The following is a 20614-nucleotide window of genomic DNA, read 5'->3' as shown; positions in this document are numbered from 1 at the left end:
CCATTCTACATCTCTCTCTCTCCCACTTGCGTCTTGTCTGATCTTCACTGTCCTATCAGCTAAAGGCAAGAAAATACCCAAATTCAATTTTAAAAAAGAAACTCTGCAGTCAGTTGTAGTTTGAGAAATATCTGAGACTGGCCAAAAGGAAAAGTAAAGATTAAAATAGGCAAAAGAACAGATTGAGGATGAAATGAATTGCCCATACCAGCCTAGTCTAATCTCAATCCTGTTGAGCTGTTATGGGATCAGCTTGACCATATGGTTTGTGAAGTTGGATTGGCCCATCAAGCCAATCCAACTTGAGGGAGGTGCTCCATCAGCATAAGGTGACATTTATGCTGCTTACCTCAGCAAATTGACAACATGAATTCCAAAGTGTGCAAGGCTCTCATCACTGCACTGGCAAATTTAGGATTCCTCGTCAAACCATGTCAACTTCTCTTTTATAGCTGCTATTCATTTTTCAGCTTAATGGATACAAACTGAGTCATTCCATTTGAACAGGAGTAGGTTTATGCGTGTCAGAAACCATACATGGAGAACGGAGAAGGTTATATCTGCTTCACAAGTCAGTTTAGATCAATCTTGAGATGCTGAACTACTTTTGTGATTTGCAAATTGGTTAGTTGTAATTGGTGCCAGCTGACTTCTAAATTCAACAGTGGTGCTCCCAGTTAGCCAGCACAAATCCAAAACTTAAATTTTGGATGGTGATTTGACAGCTATTACAAAAATGTAACAGGTAGCCTAACTTTCATTTGCAAGCAACATCGGATTTTACATAATATAGGCCTACCTCTGTTTTCATTGAATTGCTTGTAGTCCCACTAAGGCCAACTAGCCCAGGCCTTTCTGATAATGTAATCACAAGCCTATTGGTAGTCGTTGTTGGCTTAAGTTAATTGTAGCTTTTTAATAGTTTTAGGATAGGAGATCCAGTGACCATTTTTAGTGCACTTTTTAACCTAAAGTCTGCAAACAGTTGGTAGAACAACGAATAGCCTAATTAGGCTGTACAGCATACTTGTACAGATCATTCTTGTAACACCTGATATGTAGTAACTGGCTATACCAAGCACATGATGCACAAGTAGCCTACTGACCAAAAACTACTGCTTACACTCCTGGCGCCAGCTACAGTTAAGCATGAAAGGGTTAATCCAGCCGTCACCACGTGGATGATGCTATACGCTTAATGGAGAGGATATGACGCGGCGTCACAAACTGTCCTTTTAAACGCTGAAACACTGTAGCTAGAGGAAAAGAACCGAACTTCCCTGGGACCATCAAACTTAGTAAACTGTTGAAAGGAGGAAAAGGGTAATTATTGATTCTTTTTTGTAATAACATTAGTATACAGTGCAGAGATGAAGTGAACGAACTATAGCAAAGTTGGCGGTAAGCTAACAGCCTTGTCACTGTCTTTCATCCTGCAAGGAAGCCTCGTTTGAAACATGTGCTCAGTTGAGAGAGATGGAGTGTGACATTTGACGGGTTTTAGAGCTAGGGCTTTAAAATATTTCGCATATTCCACATCAGTGTTGCTAGATGATGGTAGGAAATGTGTTAAGGTCAGCAATAGTTGTTAGCATCTACCGTACTTCAGACAGGAACACATTGTCTACTAATGTCTAGGTTGGGTGTGGAGTTGGATGGACAGTTTCGCGCTATAAATTGAATTGTACCGAATTTAAGTTAATGGCGTCTTACGATTCTGCTATATATTGACTCAATACGCATGTTGCGTTGTTATCCTCATCTCTATCTGCAAACGAGTTATTGCCACTGTCACTGCAATATGATAGATATTGAATAGAAAATGCCTAACAGATGTGATTACAGTAGGCTAGTGTTAACATCTTTATGAAATTGGAACAGTGCACGCCCTAGCATATTTCAGAGACGTGCATTGAAGTGAGCCTGTGTGTCTGCGCAGATAAAAATTTGCCATCATGCCGCTAAATATAGCATCTTGGAAATGCTATGACGACGCAGTTTTGTGTGTGTGTGCGAAGAGGTTTATCCTCGTAGTTGTAACACCACCGTAATGGGAGTATGTTGCCGATGGATATTTGCGAGATGATGTAGGTCAACAGGCTAGTCGGATAGAATCGCAGATATATGGCGTCATAACAATAGCCTGAAGTCTAGACGTCAAAACAGAATAGCCTGAAGTCTAGACTTTACCCTGTTTGACACTGACAGTGGTGCTATTCTTAAAATGAAAGTTATAGCTAGACGACAAGAAGTCGTCCTTATTGACTGGGAAAGAATAATGTAGATTATCTGTCTGGTTGGCGGAGATAATTGTCATGTTGTAGGGTATCGCTATTTGGAGCGGTGAGCTATGTCTCTGGCAAAGTAGCCTAATTAATTCGTTTATTGTAATATAGGCTACATCATCTTCACATAGAGGACATCAGGTAGCCTTCTTTTAGTCATGTGACCAGGATAGATGTGTCTACACTTTTACGCATTTGTTTGTAGTTACGCAGCCCTACATCAAAAGTCACAGCCTGTCTCTCTCTCTCTCTCTCCCTCTCCCTTACCTCAACAGTATGGCAGATTACTTGATCAGTGGAGGCACAGGTTATGTCCCGGAGGACGGACAATCAGCCCAACAGCTCTTTTCTGTTGGTGACGGGCTCACCTACAAGTAAGTGGTACCGACGTCATTGTGACCTTTCTGAAGACACCTTTACTATGAACCGCTAACACTGGGTGAGGGTCAGAGCGCAATGTAATGGGCAACACGTTACGTTTTAAATTGGCAGATCAGATCAGCAGTCTGTTGCAGACGGACTCAAGGCGGAAGAGCTATGCTCTAGTGGGGACGGTATTACTTACAAGTGAGTAGCCTAAATGGTCGACTTTACTTCTGTTTACGACACTACACTGTAACTTGCAGCTTGAATGTTCATAGGGGAAGCAAATCTTTTCTCCATTCAAATCTCTCCAGCCCCTCCCCCCATATAAAAAAAAATTCCTTTCTTGGTAGATAATACATAATCAGAGAAGGTAAAGTCCCTGGGTACCGTATCAGAACATTCTGCACTAAATAAGTTGCAACTAAAATGGCGAAACCCTAGAAGCGAAGACACCTAGGTCAAAGTTGCTTTGATCCCTGCCTGCAATCACACATCTCTGTGAATGACTTTTGCTTCTGTGAGTGATATGATTACATTCTAGCTGCCATGAAGAATCATAATGCATGTTTAACTATCTTATTCTTTGAGATCATTTTGATAGAAAAGCAAATCACACAATATATTCATTAACACCCAGAGATGTATTATCATTTAATCATTTCTCTAATCTTTAATCTCTGGTTTCTATTCATTCATTCATTCATTCATACATTTATTAATTCATTCATTGTAATGACCTCAGAGTAGTCACTTTGTAAACATGAGAGTTCAGTGAGCATCACTTGGTCAGTTGGTTCTTAGTACCTGAGTTTTAAATTGATTTTCACCCTTCAGAAATGTGCCAAGGACCGATGGACAGCGTCAGAACTAATTCCTCACCAAAATGTAGAATGTGGGATGCAAGTAAAATGTTTTGCACATTGAACTCTACAAACATTCTCTAACTCAACTAATACTCTACTAAAATGTTGATGGTTCTTGGGTCCCGGACCGTTTGTGTCCGACTCCCGTTCCAATTAAGCCAACACAATGGTTTTACTGACTAACCCTGTATACATTGTTGTCCCTTGTTGAGTAACATAACTGCACTGTGGTGTAGCTGCAAAAGCATGGTGGTTCATATAATGGAATTTTAGGGCTCTCTGAGACTTAAGAATCTAATATGGTTTCTCTGAGACTTAAGAATCTAATATGATCATGGTATGGTATGTGGGGTGGAGGGGGACCGGAAGATGGATCTCCTCAGATAGAGCTGTAGGACGATTTTTGACAGAGGGTAGGATGTCATTTGTGGTGCACAGGGTTAATTGGGCACATGCCACTGTGTGTGATGTGGGATATCAGGCCTGGCTGTAATGAATTCCACACTGGGACGGAACGCTTGGCACATGACTGTCCTTAGGCTCTGTCATGTGAGGTCATTTAGCTGTGTATGGGGGTGGGAGGTAAGTTCTCTGGATGGGTGTATGTAATTGGGATCCACATCATCTTGACACAAATGCATGATTTTACTCATGCACACATAATGCACAACCTGGCTTGCATACCCATATATTTGCACATATGTTCACACTAACATGTAAAGAGGTAGTATTCACAACTGTGGCTTACATTACTGTGTTCTTGTAGAGGGAGTACAGCAGATCAGCTACACTGATCATTTCACATGAACCTGAAAGAAATGCATGCCCAAGGAGAATTGGAAGTCTATCAGTAGAGCAGACTGTCCGGTATAAACACTGCACTGTAATCTGCTCTTAGTTGTTCTCAGATGCCACTGAACCTCTTTTATTACCTGTTGGAAATGCATTCACAATAACCAAGGAGTGAATAGTTGTCTATTACTGGTGTTGGCAGAATAGCAGAAAACCAAACAGGTGTTTTATTTCAGAATGTGAGGTGAAAATGATGTTAATTCCAAAAGAGGGAAACGCTGTCAGTCTAAATGTAGTTTTGTGGTTGATCTATAAAGCTTATAAAGTAATAAGTAGTGTTCAGTCGAGAATCTTCAGGTAAGGCCACCTCAAACATGGAAGAAATTGTGACCGTGATTGCACAGCAGTGGCAGTCAGCAGTTGCATACCGTAACCTATGAAATCATATGGATGTTCACACTTCGCCCTACAAAAGAAAGGTTTAACTCTCCTACCACCTGTTTGATGGGCAATAAATATCATCTAACAAGGATAGCAGTTCTGTAACGCTGTTGTCTTCATTCATTGTGTGCAATGCACCTTGTCGAGATCTAGAAATGACTCGACTACTTTGTTCTTCTAAAGAAGAGATGGCAATCAAGACTTTTCATTAGTGGTTCCTAGTGGTGGAATGACCCACCTAGTGCCAACCAATCATGGTATCTTCAAAGAGTGTCGCAACGCGTTTTAAAGATTTACCTCTTCAGAACTCATCGGCCATTCTAAGGCAGGGGTGTCAAACTCAAATACACAGAGGGCCAAATTTAAAAACTCTGTCCAAGTCGAGGGCCGAACATATTAAATATTTATTGGGGGGGGGAAATATGTATTTTCATATGTAAACATTAACTTAAAGTGCATATGACACCTCAATACAAAATTTTTCAAATAAATAAAACAAAGGAGGTATTTCACAATCGATATATACAGCCGCGGGAAAAATTAAGAGACCACTTCAAAATTATCAGTTTCTCTGGTTTTACTATTTATTGGTATGAGTTAAAGTAAAGTTAACATTTTAGTTTTATTCTATAAATTACTGACAACATTTCTACCAAATTTCAAATAAAAATATTGTCATTTAGAGCATTTATTTGCAGAAAAATGACAATGGGTCAAAATAGCTAAATAAATGGAATGTTTTCAGATCTCGAATAATGCAAAGAAAACAAGTGCATATAGATTCTTAAACTACACAATACTAATGCTTTAACTTAGGAAGAGATCAGAAATCAATATCTGGAAAAACCGCATCTTTTTTGTTATTTTGACCAATTGTCATTTTTCTGCAAAAAATGCTCTAAATGACAGTATTTTTATTTGAAATTCAGTACAAAATGTTGTCAGTAGTTTATAGAATGAAACAAAAGTGTTAATTTTACTCAAGCACATACCAATAAATAGTAAAAAAAAAAAAAAAAACTGATACATTTTTTAAAAGTGGTCTCTTAATTTTTTCCGCGGCTGTATGTTTACTTAAAATATATAAATATACTTGTTAAAATTAACATTTTAATTCCGCGCCACTGAGCTACCAACTTCCCAAGTGTCTCACTTCCGCCCCGCGTTATAAAGTGGAAATGACGGCAACGTCGGGACTCTTTTGAACTTGGTCACTGTTAACAAGGTCAAAGTCGTCCTTACCATTCGGTGTTTTGCAGTCTCTGCATATCTCTCGGAATTTCGCCTACCGCGTTTCCGTGCGACACATGCACATTGTCAGGGGCGGAGTAGGACACAAAAATCCACCGGGACAATTTTTTCTGCACCGGCCCACCACCAGCTCACAACGAGCCCTTCTGGGTCAAGTTACGTTCACTGTACAAAGGCAGAGCGATACGCAGGTGCCATTTCCCATGAGGCTTTGCTTCGACCATTCTACATGAATCTTTGAACAAAAAAAAAAAATTTAAATCGCTGGCCAATTTATATTTGTGGTCATGAAAGTTATATAACGTCTGAATAAAAAGAATTGGATCAAGATAAGAGGTTAAACAAAAATCAGTAGGCTGGATTAATGAAAGTGAGAAGTGAGATCACAATTACCATAGGTGAGAAGTAGATCGACAACTAGTGTTATATATATTGTTTGGACTACCACCGCATTAAGTTGTCGGAGAACATGGCGATTATCACGGGAATAAAATTTGATTGACAATTATTATAACTCAATGGGCCGCTCATGAACTTTCCACGGCTGCGTGCAGTCTTCTGCGTGAGCTCATTGGCCTGCCGGGACGACCGGGATATTTCCCGGTCGTCCCGATGGCCACTCCGCCTCTGGACATTGTCATCGTTTTCAGACCTCGCCTCTTCTGCTGGCTCGTCATCCAGATAGGGCTCGAATCGGTACGGCTCAATGGCCACAATCTCGTGTACTAACTGATCCGGATCATAGTCTTCCTCAATTTCTGAATCTTTGCTCGAGTCTGTGACAGAAACTTGCTCGAAATCGCGGACTTCTTCACCCTCCATCACTAGTTCTAGAATGAAGTCTAGCGACGCTGACGTCACGGAACCACCTGACAGATTTCAGGTAAGCCGGCAGCTGTTTTACGATAAGTCGCGAAAACCACACTTTGAAACTCCGTTCAAACTTAATTTTTCAATCTTCTGGTTTAAACATGACTTTAAAGTACTATGTATAGTTTTGGTACTTATATGCCTTTTACCTTTTTTTTAAGGTGTCATACGCACTTTAAGTTTAACATAGGCCTATTGAATCTGGGACAAGCAGGCTTAATCTTAGGCCTACGAGTTATTGCCTATAAACACAGATCACCTTTCTGAATAAAATAAAGCTCAGTGGCATTCATTTCTTATGCCTCCCTTTTCTGCGTATCGCAGGCGCTCCATTTTTGGTCAGTCCAACAAGTTTGTCACAAGGCAGCCCCATTTCATTTACACATTTGGGTAGCCTACCTCTTCAAAGAGATCTTTCCCTGTAGTTGTGCCATGCATTGATTTATATACAAAAAGTTCCTCTATAACGCACAGAGTCAAATCCACTACATTGATGAAGGCAGTATCAGATGTGTCGTTGCTCTCATCCACAGCAAGGCAGTATGCGATGAAATCTTTTCCCTTTCCCCTCATCTGTTGTTGTAGATCGGTGGCAAGGTCACATTCACAATCAGCAACAGTGTTTCTGCTCAGGCTCACATTTGAAAATGCTTTATCAGAGCACACGATGTCGCAAACTTTTATCATGCAGTTCTTTACAAACTCTCCCCCGGTAAAGGGTTTGGGCTGCGTTAGCGATTTCGCTACTACAATAAAGTTAGCCTTTACAGCAGCTTCACTTTGTGATTTGGCTTTTATGAACACAGTCTGCTGTGACACCAGCCTTCTTTTCAACTTCTCTACCTTCTGGAGCTTCTGTTTCATGTCCAGATGTTTGTACTTGTTTTGGTGTTTCGTTTCATAGTGCCATCCTAAATATATTCTTTCATTATAGCCACATCGGCTCCAGCCACAAGACAAACAGGTTTGCCCTTTACATTGGTAAGCGTATATTCTGCCTCCCACCACTCTTGAAAACCCCAGTTTTCAAAGTCTACCTTTCGTTTGGCCATTTTTTGGGGGTAGAGAGACAGGCAGCAAGCTAAACTTTGACTTCAGGTGAAGAAGCTGCAGACAGTGGGGCAAGCTCGCACTTAGGCGAGGTAGGCTACCAAGCATGTGCAGTGGATGTGCAGTCACTTGACAGCTGTGCAGACCAGAGGGCTGTACTTTGAAGGGACGTTAACCGACTCCAATTAAGGGATCCTTTCCATTTTGTTCCATGACTTATAATAACATTTGAGCATGTCAGTGGTGAAAATAAGCGTTTTACTTTGACGCAGATGCTTGACTCAGAATTGCAGTGTGGTTGCTGCTTTTAGCGCTCTAATTCAATACTGGTTAGAACCAGGTTCAGGTTCAAAAATCCCAGTTTTCATTTAACTCAGGGTTATCAAGAAAAGAAGAGGAAAGTCAAGGTTGACAGAATTGGATTGCCTAAATTGTACTATGACTGTGATTTAAGGTGTTGGTTGACTTGTTTTGCTTAACTGGAGAGTGTGCACGTTTGCATGCAAGGCACGCTTTTGCCAATGCAGGCCAAGTTTATGACCCCTGGCTCGTGCTACACCATGGCAGCCAAAAAGGCCAGGGAGGCTTGTTGGCTGTGTATTGCCGTCAGAGCACATAAGTAATATGATACCCTGCTTTTGTCGTATGCTATGTTGTCTATTTTGGCGGTTTTGTCCATATTTACTATGATTGAGATGTAAGGACACGTACAATAGTCTAGCTGAACTTGTGAACACGAGTAGGAAAATGTAAGTTAACCTACAAGGGCTCCAGGGGTCAGGCCGTTCTGACTCTCAGTGGACTCAATGCCCCCCCCCCCCCCCCCCCCCCCTTTATGTACAGGGTTGTATATTACCAGCTCTTTTGATTGCCAATTTGATTTATTATATCGTTCATGTAATATGACTGTACAGCAAACAATGTTTGAGTCATACCAGTTGGATTTTCATCTGACAAACAATATATGTTTTATTTTTGAAAGTTTGAGATTCTTAACCTATTTGGTCTGATTTTTGTCAAACTCACAAACGCAAAAAACATTTCCTGGTTTGTTTACAAAGAAACTGTCTGGTCTGTGTAAGTAGACATACCCTGTGTGTTCAGCTTGCGGAGCTTGCACAGTCTTATTTTAGGCCATGTCTGACCACTTTCTGTGGAGGAGGAAAGCATTATGTGGTCTCAATATATATAGTCATGGAGCACCCACCCCCATTTCCTCTCTGTCTGATGGTCCCCTGAAGCACTCCTTTCTTTTCTTTTTCCCTTTTTTGCATTAGCCATCATTCTTCCTTTGTCACACTCTATCTGTTTTTTTTTTTACCTTGTACGTTTCCTATACAGGTCCCTTTCCATACTTTCTCCCTCTGCTCTCCCGTATTTCCCTACTCCACCCTTCTGCTTTTCTCTCGGCTCACTGTTAAACAAAGTAGGGCCTATTCCTCCTTTCCAGTGTGTGTGTTCACACCCGTTTGCCAAACCACACAGAGAGCCTCCAGTCTGAGGGAGGAGCAGGCTGACCGCTGTGGTCACTCCAGTCTGCACTGCATTGTGTTTATATATCCAGTCTGCCTGTGCAGCTAAACTCACCCACTACTCAGGATCTGTTTCAGACACAGCAGTCTGAATATGCATGTGTTCATTTCCCCTGTGTCAAATAAAAAAAGGCGGCTTGGTTGGCCATTATTCAATTACAGAGTGTTGCTCTGTAAGCTTTAGCAACTATTTTCAATTATAGAAGTTGTTGCGTTGCGTTTGTTGTTGTGAAATGAACTGTTGACTAAGTATGATTTTTATTTTTAGTGTCATGCATACTTCTGATTGAGTATGGATGGGGCTATGAGTTTCATTCATACTTCTAATTGAGTATGGATGGGGCTGTCATCCACTTCCGTGTCTAGATGTTCTCTTATGTGTTTTCTCTCCCTCTATTTCAGTGACTTCCTGATACTACCAGGATTTATTGACTTCAGTGCTGATGATGTGGTAAGAATCCCATTGTGCTTCTTAAAATTCAAATCCATAACATGCCATCTGGGTATCCTTAGTAGTACCACATTCAAAACAAAATGGCTGCATGAAATCTGGCCTCCCTCCAAATATCTCTCCCCCTCTCTTTCTCTGTGACTCTTTATGTTTTCCTTTGCCCACATATTCTAAGACATCGACGAGTATTTGTCGTACGTGGTTTAGTGTCGAACCTTAATAAAAGTTAATTCAGAGTAAGTGGTAAACCTCCTAATAGAAGAGCCCTCAGACGTTGTTTTGCTAGGAGAATGAACCAATGGGGGTTCTTTTATTAGGAGGTTATGACGTATGACGAATACCCCCAAGATAGAATTGAAACAGATTCAAACTTCACGTTATAGTCATCAAATTAGCTTGTTGCACAAACATAAGCAACATGTTGATTTCTTTCCTACACACAAAACCTACATATAACACAGCTGGACTAGTCACCTGCAACTGCCTTCTGAACTACTCACAAGCCTTGTTTATCCATGCAGTATTAGTCTGCCCCCTTGTGGAGAAATCAACACAAATCCAAATTTAAGAAATGAGTGGGCTAAACTCCCATGGTGGAGTAGCTGCTAAAAGTGAAACTGAATGTGTCTTCCTCTGTAGGACCTCACATCTGCTTTGACCAAAAAAATCACGCTGAAGACGCCACTCATTTCATCACCGATGGACACAGTGACTGAGTCTTCAATGGCCATAGCCATGGCGGTAAGCCCCTCTTCTGTGGCGTCCTTGCTACGTTTGCTGAGTAAGCTATGGATGGTTTCCTCTAATGGATGCCTTGTTTTCTAGCTTATGGGGGGCATTGGCATTATACATCACAACTGCACTCCAGAATTCCAGGCTAATGAAGTTCGCAAAGTGAAGGTAAGAAATTGCTATTTTTAGGACATTACAAGTTTTCTAATTCATGTGTTCCTGTTTGGCAGTTTTGTTCACGGTTGAGGTTATGCAAATGCACTCACGAATCACTTTATTAGTGACACCTGTATGCACTTATTTATGAAATGATGTAATCAGCTACATGTGTGGCAGCAGTGCAGTGCATAAGATCAGGCTGATACGGGTCAGGAGCAATGGTCCCTCTAATTTTTTTCAGCACTGAGCAAATATTTTTTATTCTGAGCGCACATTTCAGCACTGTGAGCAATTCGTAAACCACGCGTCCTTACGAAAATGACCGCGAGCCTGCGTTAGCCATAGGTTTCCAAAGAGATGACAGCAAATGCATCAATATGTCTACAAGTTTTATATTTATTCAATATCCTTTATAATGGCTGGACTTTGGAACATTTTAATGATGGTGTTTTACCAGTCAGTTTAGTTGAACTTAAAGGATCTTTGGTTGAAAATAAATAAGGTTTAGGGAGGTTATGACTGGTTCACTGGTTATGAATGATAATGATATATATATATATATATATACAGCCGCGGAAAAAATTAAGAGACCACTTCAAAATTATCAGTTTCTCTGGTTTTACTATTTATTGGTATGTGTTAAAGTAAAATGTACATTTTAGTTTTATTCTATAACCTACTGGCAACATTCCTACCAAATTTCAAATAAAAATATTGTCATTTAGATCATTTATTTGCAGAAAAATGACAATTGGTCAAAATAGCAAAAAAGATGCAGTGTCTTCAGATCTCGAATAATGCAAAGAAAACAAGCTCATATTCATTTTTAAACTACACAATACTAATGCTTTAACTTAGGATGAGTTCAGAAATCAATATTTGGTGGAATAACCTTGATTTAAAATCACAACTTTCATGTGTCTTGGCATGCTCTCCACCAGTCTTTCACATTGCCGTTGGGTGACTTTATGCTACTCCTGGCGCAAGAATTCAAGCAGCTCAGCTTCTTTTCATGGCTTGTGACCATCCATCTTCCTCTTGATCACATTTCAGAGTTTTTTTTATGGGATTCAGGTCTCGAAATTGGGCTGGCCATGACAGGGTCCTGATCTGGTGATACTCCATCCACACCTTTACTGGCCTGGCTGTGTGGCATGGAGCATTGCCCTGCTGGAAAAAACACTTCTCACAGTTGGGGAACATTGTCAGACACAACGTTGTACTTTGCCTGGCTGAGGTTTGTAAAAGACCATAAGGATTGAACCAAAGCCGACTGGAGGGTCTCCTAGTTCGTCTTCTCTGATGAGTCCAATTTACAGCTTTGCCCAACACATGGTCGTCTGATGGTTAGACGGAGACCTGGAGAGGCCTACAAGCCACAGAGTCTTGCACCTACTGTGAAATTGGACTCATCAGAGAAGACGAACTAGGAGACCCTCCAGTCGGCTTTGGTTCAATCCTTATGGTCTTTTACAAACCTCAGCCAGGCAAAGTACAACGTTGTCCCGGAAGAAAAACTTGCTTCCTTTTGCTCTGACAATGTTCCCCAACTCTGAGAAGTGTTTTTTCCAGCAGGGCAATGCTCCATGCCACACAGCCAGGCCAGTAAAGGTGTGGATGGAGTATCACCAGATCAGGACCCTGTCATGGCCAGCCCAATTTCGAGACCTGAATCCCATAAAAAAAACTCTGAAATGTGATCAAGAGGAAGATGGATGGTCACAAGCCATGAAAAGAAGCCGAGCTGCTTGAATTCTTGCGCCAGGAGTAGCATAAAGTCACCCAACGGCAATGTGAAAGACTGGTGGGGAGCATGCCAAGACACATGAAAGTTGTGATTTTAAATCAAGGTTATTCCACCAAATATTGATATCTGAACTCTTCCTAAGTTAAAGCATTAGTATTGTGTAGTTTAAAAATGAATATGAGCTTGTTTTCTTTGCATTATTCGAGATCTGAAGACACTGCATCTTTTTTGCTATTTTGACCAATTGTCATTTTTCTGCAAATAAATGATCTAAATGACAATATTTTTATTTGAAATTTGGTAGGAATGTTGCCAGTAGATTATAGAATAAAACTAAAATGTACATTTTACTTTAACACATACCAATAAATAGTAAAACCAGAGAAACTGATAATTTTGAAGTGGTCTCTCAATTTTTTCCGCGGCTGTATATATGCACAAAATAAAAGTATCCAAGGTGTTTAGTCATTTCTCAGCAGGTACAACATTTAAGTAGAACTTAATTGAAAGAAAAATGCTAATGCAGTGCTTTACAATAAATATAGTAATTATGGTGTATTTTTTCCTAAAGGTAGCCTTTATAAAAAAAAAAAATAACTGGAGTGGTTTGCAACAAACTAAGCTACAAAACATGTCATTTGAATTACATTGAGGGAGCTAGGCCTATCTGGCTGTTTGGCTCATCTTGTCTGCAGGCCTATGGAAGACACACCTTTTTGACTAAACATATGTCAAAATGTTGTTGCAGTTATCAAGATCTCTTTGAATAGGGCCAAATAGGTCTAATTGAAAATATTGGAAATTTCTACCTCAAATCTTCTTGCCTCACGATTTTGTCTTAGTGGCATTCATAAGACTGAAACCGCGTTCACAGTCGGCGCTAGATGCTTGGAATGTGCCACAAATGATGAAGTTGTACCAGATCCGGAAAATGCTCACTTTTCAGCGACCACCTTTTTTCAATAACCATGAACTTGAATTCGACAAATGCGTCCCGGGACCGCATATTATGCTTCCTCCAGAAGCGCTTCGAACTTTTTCGCCAGATTGGTCACGTCATTCAGCCCATGATCAAATTTACTAACTGCACGATCCAACGTGTCCGGCTCAAAGGCAGCCCACTCAGCTCAGGGAAGCGGGCATCCAACTGCTCACAAACTTTAAGGACAAACAGAATAATGTCACTTTTGTTCACTGCATGTTTTCCCACGAGCGAACTCTTTTCGCGTTTGCCTCCGAGCATATGTAAATATGTCTGAAAGTTTTCTCCTACCTGAGTCAGTTTGGACTATTTTATTTAGCCGCTCATGTTTAAACGTTAGGCAGACCTTTTTCTGGGGCACCTGCTCTGCCTTTCTTTTCGCCATGGTAGCCTATAACTGCTGGAGCAGAGCCCGCCATGAGAGCTAAAGGACATTTTTTATGTAAACATTCTAACGCACATCCGGCTTGGTTGTCAGACATGTCAGTATTTTAAATGTTTATTACCTAGCCTACATCCCCTTTGATGCTCAGATTTTTAAACCCTGAAAAATGTGTGCGGTCTGAAAAATATATTGCGCGGCCTCTTCGACTGGCTTAGAGGGAACATTGGTCAGGAGTCTCAGTTCATCGACCAGCAGAATGAGGGAAGAAATATGATTGCTGTCAGACAGGCTCCTTTGAGTAATTCTGTCAACCATCCATTGAGTGGCAGTTCTGCGGACGGATACGCCTTGGTTATAAGGTTAACTCTGGTTGCGGTAAATCTATAACCACGTGAGCTGGTAAGCATCTCAGAATGCTCAACACCTCAAACCTTGAGGTGGATGGGCTACAACAGCAGAAGACCTTGTCAAGTTCCACTTCCGTCAGCCAAGAATAGAAAGCTAAGGCTCACCACAGCTGGGCACTTGTAGACTGAATAAACGTAACCAGGTCTGGTGGTCTGATTCCTTCTGAGGCACAGTAGGCTAGGCTAGTGCTATGCTCAGAATTTAGCACCAATAGCATGAATCCATGGAGCCAACCTGGTTTAGTGGTGTGGGGAATGTTTTCTTGGCACACTTTGGCCTGTTAATGCCAACCATTCATCTCTTGCTGACCCTGGACATCCCTTCGTGGCCACAACTTACCCATCCGCTAATGGCTGCTTCCAGGATGATAATGCACCTCGTTACAAAGCTAGAGTCATCTCCAACTAGTGTCATGAACATAACAGTGAGTTCAGTGTTCTTCCGTGGCCTTCCCAGTCACCGGATCTAAATCTAATGGAACACGTTTGGGAAGTGGTAGAACGGGTCCGCACGTACCAGAATCTCAGGAATGTTCAACATCTTGTGGAACCCATGACCTGAAGAATTGTGTCTGATTTGGGAGCTGAGGGAGGCCCTACCCAGTGTTAGGATAGTGTTCCCAATACAGGGCTCAGAGAGGGTATGTTTCATTTGTGCTCTGTTTTGTCAGACCAACTTATGCAGAACAAGCTGGGAAGCTAGAACAAGAACAAGCTACAATCTGTGGAAAAAAAAATTAAACCAGGCTAAAAGTTCCAATATATTTGTGTGTGTGTGTTTTAGAGGTTTGAGCAAGGTTTCATCACAGACCCGGTGGTCATGAGCCCGCACCACACAGTGGGTGACGTGTCTGAGGCCAAGGTACGCCATGGCTTCTCGGGCATCCCTGTCACAGAGACGGGCAAGATGGGTGGCAAACTGGTGGGCATAGTCACATCACGAGACATCGACTTCCTGTTGGAGAAAGACCACGGCAAGCCTTTGTCTGAGGTATGTTGTATGATGTACCTGTGGGGTTGGGATATGATGGTGTGTTTGTTAGCTTCAGGTTGGGATATGATGGTGTGTTTGGGAGTGAGTGTCTGGATGTTTTGTCTTTTAGGTAATGACTAAAAGAGAAGAACTTGTTGTTGCTCCAGCTGGTGTCACTTTGAAAGAGGCTAACGACATACTTCAGCGCAGTAAGAAAGGTAACTGGAGAAACGACCAGGTTGATGAGCAGCCTGAATCCAAAATATTATTTATAGAGCAACACATCTGCTTTTCTGCAAATAATGTGTTAAATATCCATGATTTGATTTATTAATTGTTTTTGTATACATTTGTTTGACAATAACTATGGAATGATCCAAACGGTAATGGGATTGAGAGCTCGTCTGCTAACAGGCATCTGTGTTTTCATTAAGGCAAACTTCCCATTGTGAATGACAAGGATGAGTTGGTGGCCATCATCGCACGCACAGACTTGAAGAAGAACAGGGACCACCCACTGGCCTCCAAAGACTCACGCAAACAGCTGCTGTGTGGTGCTGCCATCGGCACCCGCGAGGATGACAAGTACCGCCTGGACCTCCTCACGCAGGCGGGCGTGGATATGGTGGTGCTGGTGAGGACTTCACTGTGGAGATGATTCTCGGGGCGAGACAGTCCAAATACGAACTATAGGCCTCTACTGATTTTACCAGACTTGGCCATAAGTGACTCCATAAGAGATTAATGAATTTTTAGTTTGCCTGGATACAAAAAAACACTGGTATTGATGCTGTTTTTAATACTTTTGATAGTCATAGGATGGACTCAGCCTTCAAGCTTTTTTGTGAATTTTTCTAAAGAACAAATGAAAAATGTTCCCACATGTTCTCTATTCCTTGAGCTGTTCAGCTGCTGACTACCTCTTCTCTCTTAGGATTCTTCCCAAGGAAACTCGGTGTATCAGATCAGTATGATCCACTACATCAAGCAGAAGTATCCAGAGCTGCAGGTGGCTGGGGGAAATGGTGAGTGATTGGCCTGTTAGTGATAGTTCTGACCTGTTCACTATGGCGCTGTGTGTCATGTTGTTTCTTCTGTCTTGTGTGAAGTGGTGACTGCTGCCCAGGCCAAGAACCTGGTAGATTGTCATGTTGTTTCTTCTTCTGTCTTGTGTGAAGTGGTGACTGCTGCCCAGGCCAAGAACCTGATCGATGCTGGAGCGGACGCCCTGCGAGTGGGCATGGGCTGCGGCTCCATCTGCATCACACAGGAAGGTCAGGACTAGTCTCAACATGTTAATGAACACATTAATGATTCAGAGGATTATCTTAAGTTCACCAGTCACCTGCGCTGGCAGGAGTCAAGCAGGATCTGTGCATGTCCCCCCCCCCCCCCCCCTCCCATTCTATACCAAAGGTAGATAGGTGGTGGAAGGGGAGGGGGAGATTGAGAGCGAGCAGCAAAGCAAGTGCTGCAGCTGATGGGGCATATTGAGTTGAAATGAAGGGTGTTTGATATGAGAGGGGGCTGCAGCTGATGGGGCATATTGAGTTGAAATGAAGGGTGTTTGATATGAGAGGGGGCTGTGGCTGATGGGGCATATTGAGTGTTTGATATGATATGAGAGGGCTGTGGCAAGTGTTTTAATTGTTATTAACTTCTGTTTAGAAAGCCATTGACTGCCTGATTGTGTTTCTCCTACAGTCATGGCGTGTGGCCGGCCGCAGGGCACCTCGGTGTACAAGGTGGCTGAGTACGCCAGGCGCTTTGGTGTGCCCATCATTGCTGACGGCGGCATCCAGACGGTGGGCCACATAGTGAAGGCCCTGTCTCTTGGCGCCTCCACAGGTCTGTGCTCTTTGAATGATCCAGCTTTGGGTCTTTAGTGCTTGGGACCCGTTATGCTTATCCTAATAGCATTTATTTGCCAATGCATACTGAAGTGTAACCTCAATATAATTGCAATGCATTGACTCATTTCTGCATGAGTTGACCGCTTGACCTCTCTGTCCAACAGTGATGATGGGCTCTCTGCTGGCTGCCACTACTGAGGCCCCAGGGGAGTACTTCTTCTCAGACGGCGTGAGACTCAAGAAGTACAGAGGGATGGGCTCTCTGGATGCCATGGAGAAGAACACCAGCAGTCAGAAACGCTATTTCAGGTCTGCAGACATGCCACTGCAATCATGCATGTAGCAGAAACCATGGCATTTCTGATCCTGTGTATAGTCTTATGTCCTGGCTTTAAAGATCATTTCGGATCCTGTGTATAGTCTTATGTCTGGCCTTTCAAGTTCACTTCCCTTGGGGTTTGGTCACCAGCAAGAATCATTTGCCTCCAAAAGGATGTTTTTTGTTTGTTTCTGGTTGACTGATCTTTGCTGTGTGATTTTGGCAGTGAGGGAGACAACGTTAAGGTGGCTCAGGGGGTATCCGGCTGTGTTCAGGATAAAGGCTCCATCCACAAATTCATCCCTTATCTGATTGCTGGCATTCAGCACGGCTGCCAGGACATCGGAGCCAAGAGCCTGTCTGTACTACGGTGGGTATCTCTTTGTTCTTCTGGAGAGCGAGAGAATAAGAGTGGTCTAAGTCTAACTTACTGAATGTCCCTCTGGCTTCACCATCTAGCTCCATGATGTACTCCGGAGAGCTGAAGTTTGAGAAGAGAACCACGTCTGCCCAGGTGGAGGGAGGAGTGCACGGCCTCCACTCGTAAGTCAGCACAGAGGGTTTGGACCACAAGGGGTTGGGCTTTTGGAGGCTACTTGAGGCAGGAGGGGTCTAGCATTTGGTTTATCAGGACCAATCTAACCCAGTCAAATCATTAGCCTTGACATAGATGTGTTTTTCAGCTAATCAAAGAAAAACGAGCGCCGTAGAAGAATAAATGTGTACGTAGTCCTCATCCACAGTGAAATCTTTCCTCTGTTTGTCTCTCTGCCTGGCCTGAAGGTACACTTTTGTACCATGTAAGTACACGCTTAGCTTGTAGTGAAGTCATACAAATGGTTGCTGTAGTGATATGCCATAGAAAGCTGGGAGGAAATCAGTCGCCACATTAACATACCATGACGTCAATAACAACAGGCCCAATGTATCAATCTGTGTGTACAACTTGCCATAAAAGTTAGGACTATGTGTACGCACAACCCTACGCCATAGAACCATGTGTACTTATGCACAATCCTACAACATAGAACCATGTGTGCGTACAATCCTACCATTTGTGTACAAAGGTTTTCAAACACATTCCTGTCATAATCTCAAAGTGATGGAAAACAGCCTTAAAATCATGTACACGTGAATGTGCTAAATATCCCCCCGTATAATTAGCCTTACAGAGGAGACACACCTTAAATTGTTTAGATACGCATGAACATCTGATGGGTACACCTTCTCAAAGAAGGTGTGTCAAGATGTGGCCTTCAGGCATGAACTGATTGGCTGTATGCTAATATGGTGACGAATAGCTGTAGACTGAGCTCCGAGCATATTGATTTGTATTGATCTGTATCCAGCGTTGTGGGGATCTGAAATGGAATTGTGTTCACAGTTACGAGAAACGGCTGTACTGAGAAGGATCTGGGGGAGGAGCCTGATGTGCCCACTGCAGCAGCGACCAAACGCAAACGATGTATCTGACAACACCCCACCAGTCCCTTGGACCCGCCCTACCACAGAACTCCCTGCCTCTCTCCAGGCCCCCTCACACACAAGATGCTAGGACAGAGGGACCCCTCAGGAAACATGGATGGAACATCAGGGTTTACAGGAACAATCCCAGTAAACTAATTGACTAGTGATCTCTCAATTTTGAGTTGTGTGCCGTGTGTGCATGTGTTAAGGTGATCATTATCACAGCAGAGATGGAGCTCTCTGGTTCTTGTCACGCTGTTTATAGTCTCTGAAGTAACATGAGATGCTGCACCTTTACCAGCAGTTCCATGTTTTCAAGTTTCCATTGCCAACACGCATCCAGAAGTCCACTCCATGCCAACAGAGTGTGTCCGTACTCTTAGCGTCGAGTAGTTTTGTAACTATCGAAGTTCTTAAAAAATGTGTAGTAGTTTTGTAACCATCAAAGTTGGTTTTCTTTTAGAAAATTTGAAATGTTTCTGTTCCACCATCTGAATGTGTCTCCCACCATGTTCATCACCAGTTCTGTGAAGGTTGTCCTCCATGTAGAAGTTTACTTCTTGTGTTGGTATGTCATACCCATCAAAGAACCTTAAACCAAATGAATATTCAGCCTCTCCAAGAGTATAATGAAGGTTTGTTCAGTGTGCCGTTTCCACTCATGTCAAGGTTTGGGACCAGAAGCTAGCTCTAGCTTTTATTTCTGGGATGGTTTTCATCCTAATATGTCGGATGACAATCTAGAATCTCCTGACTGGAATTTTATAAAAGATATGTAAATGTTGCTCCAGACTGATGCAGAAGAGACTGGCTGTATGAGGGGTTTTGATATGCATGTTCTGTTAATTGATTTTTTTTTTATAGCCATATCATGGCTGTATTTGTACTACACTTTTTACTATTAACCTTCTGCTGATTCGTCTGTATTTATCATGCTCTAACACGACTTCCACGCCAGACAGGAAGCGTTGTGCTGCCAGTCACATATAGTATTTTGCTAATTTGCTAACTATTAACTTCTGTGTCTTGCGTTGTTACTCTGGCTTATGTGTTTGTTTGGATGCCAATAATATGCCTTTAAATGGAGGACCAGCTTTAAAATGCTGAGGTCAGAAGTCTTCTATCTAAATAAGCTTAGATCCATCCAGTGTATGCTCTGTGCTTTTTGTCACAGCTCTTTTGAAGTGGGCTTTTGTACCTTCTGTACATCTAACATCTTGGGTGTAGTAAACCCCCCCCCCCCCCCCCCCCCCCATTGATTTTTATTTTTTTTGCTGTGAACATTACCTCGGACACGCAGTGGTGCAGCATTGTTGTACTGTATGTTAATGTACATGATGTGTGAAGTTCATGCAGTTCACCCCTGGGAATGTTTGTTGCTAGTAGGAGGTTACATAAATCATGGTCAATAATCTCTTGGCTTGCCATGTAGATATATCAATATTTACAACCCACTATTTAGCTGACATAAAAGTTGCTTATGCTGTCCAATATTGTTGTAAAATAAATGCAAAATAAAATATTTGTGTTTGATTCAGCATTTCTTACAAAGAACAGATTGGAAGATTTAGCATTTTATTATATTTGCAATGAATCAATATGGCCTTCCACCAGCAGGTCTAGAAAATAACATGCACACTAAAAATGTAGAAATTCACATCTTTGTTACTTTTGGCTAAGAATATTAAG

General features: G+C 42.0%; 1 protein-coding gene across 2 annotated transcripts; it reads left to right on the top strand.

The window, feature by feature from the left end:
* The first annotated feature begins 1213 nt into the window (after positions 1 to 1213).
* On the top strand, positions 1214 to 20121 carry impdh1b (IMP (inosine 5'-monophosphate) dehydrogenase 1b). Of its 2 annotated transcripts, XM_080851404.1 has the most exons (16): positions 1214 to 1323; positions 2561 to 2659; positions 2778 to 2852; positions 9853 to 9901; positions 10541 to 10642; positions 10727 to 10801; positions 15098 to 15304; positions 15417 to 15504; positions 15721 to 15920; positions 16221 to 16311; positions 16465 to 16560; positions 16991 to 17134; positions 17304 to 17448; positions 17685 to 17828; positions 17918 to 18001; positions 18843 to 20121. In XM_080851404.1, exons 2-16 carry the CDS (start codon positions 2562 to 2564, stop codon positions 18862 to 18864), a joined length of 1620 nt encoding a protein of 539 aa, XP_080707530.1. In that variant the 5' UTR covers positions 1214 to 1323; position 2561; the 3' UTR covers positions 18865 to 20121. The 2 variants fall into 2 exon arrangements, with proteins under 2 accessions (XP_080707530.1, XP_080707531.1); XM_080851405.1 differs by lacking the exon at positions 2778 to 2852.
* Positions 20122 to 20614: the final 493 nt, after the last annotated feature.

Source organism: Sprattus sprattus, assembly GCF_963457725.1.
Source record: "Sprattus sprattus genome assembly, chromosome: 14".
Taxonomy (NCBI): Eukaryota; Metazoa; Chordata; class Actinopteri; order Clupeiformes; family Clupeidae; genus Sprattus; species Sprattus sprattus.
Note: the sequence above shows the minus strand (reverse complement) of the source record. Positions and strands in the feature narration are given on the sequence as shown.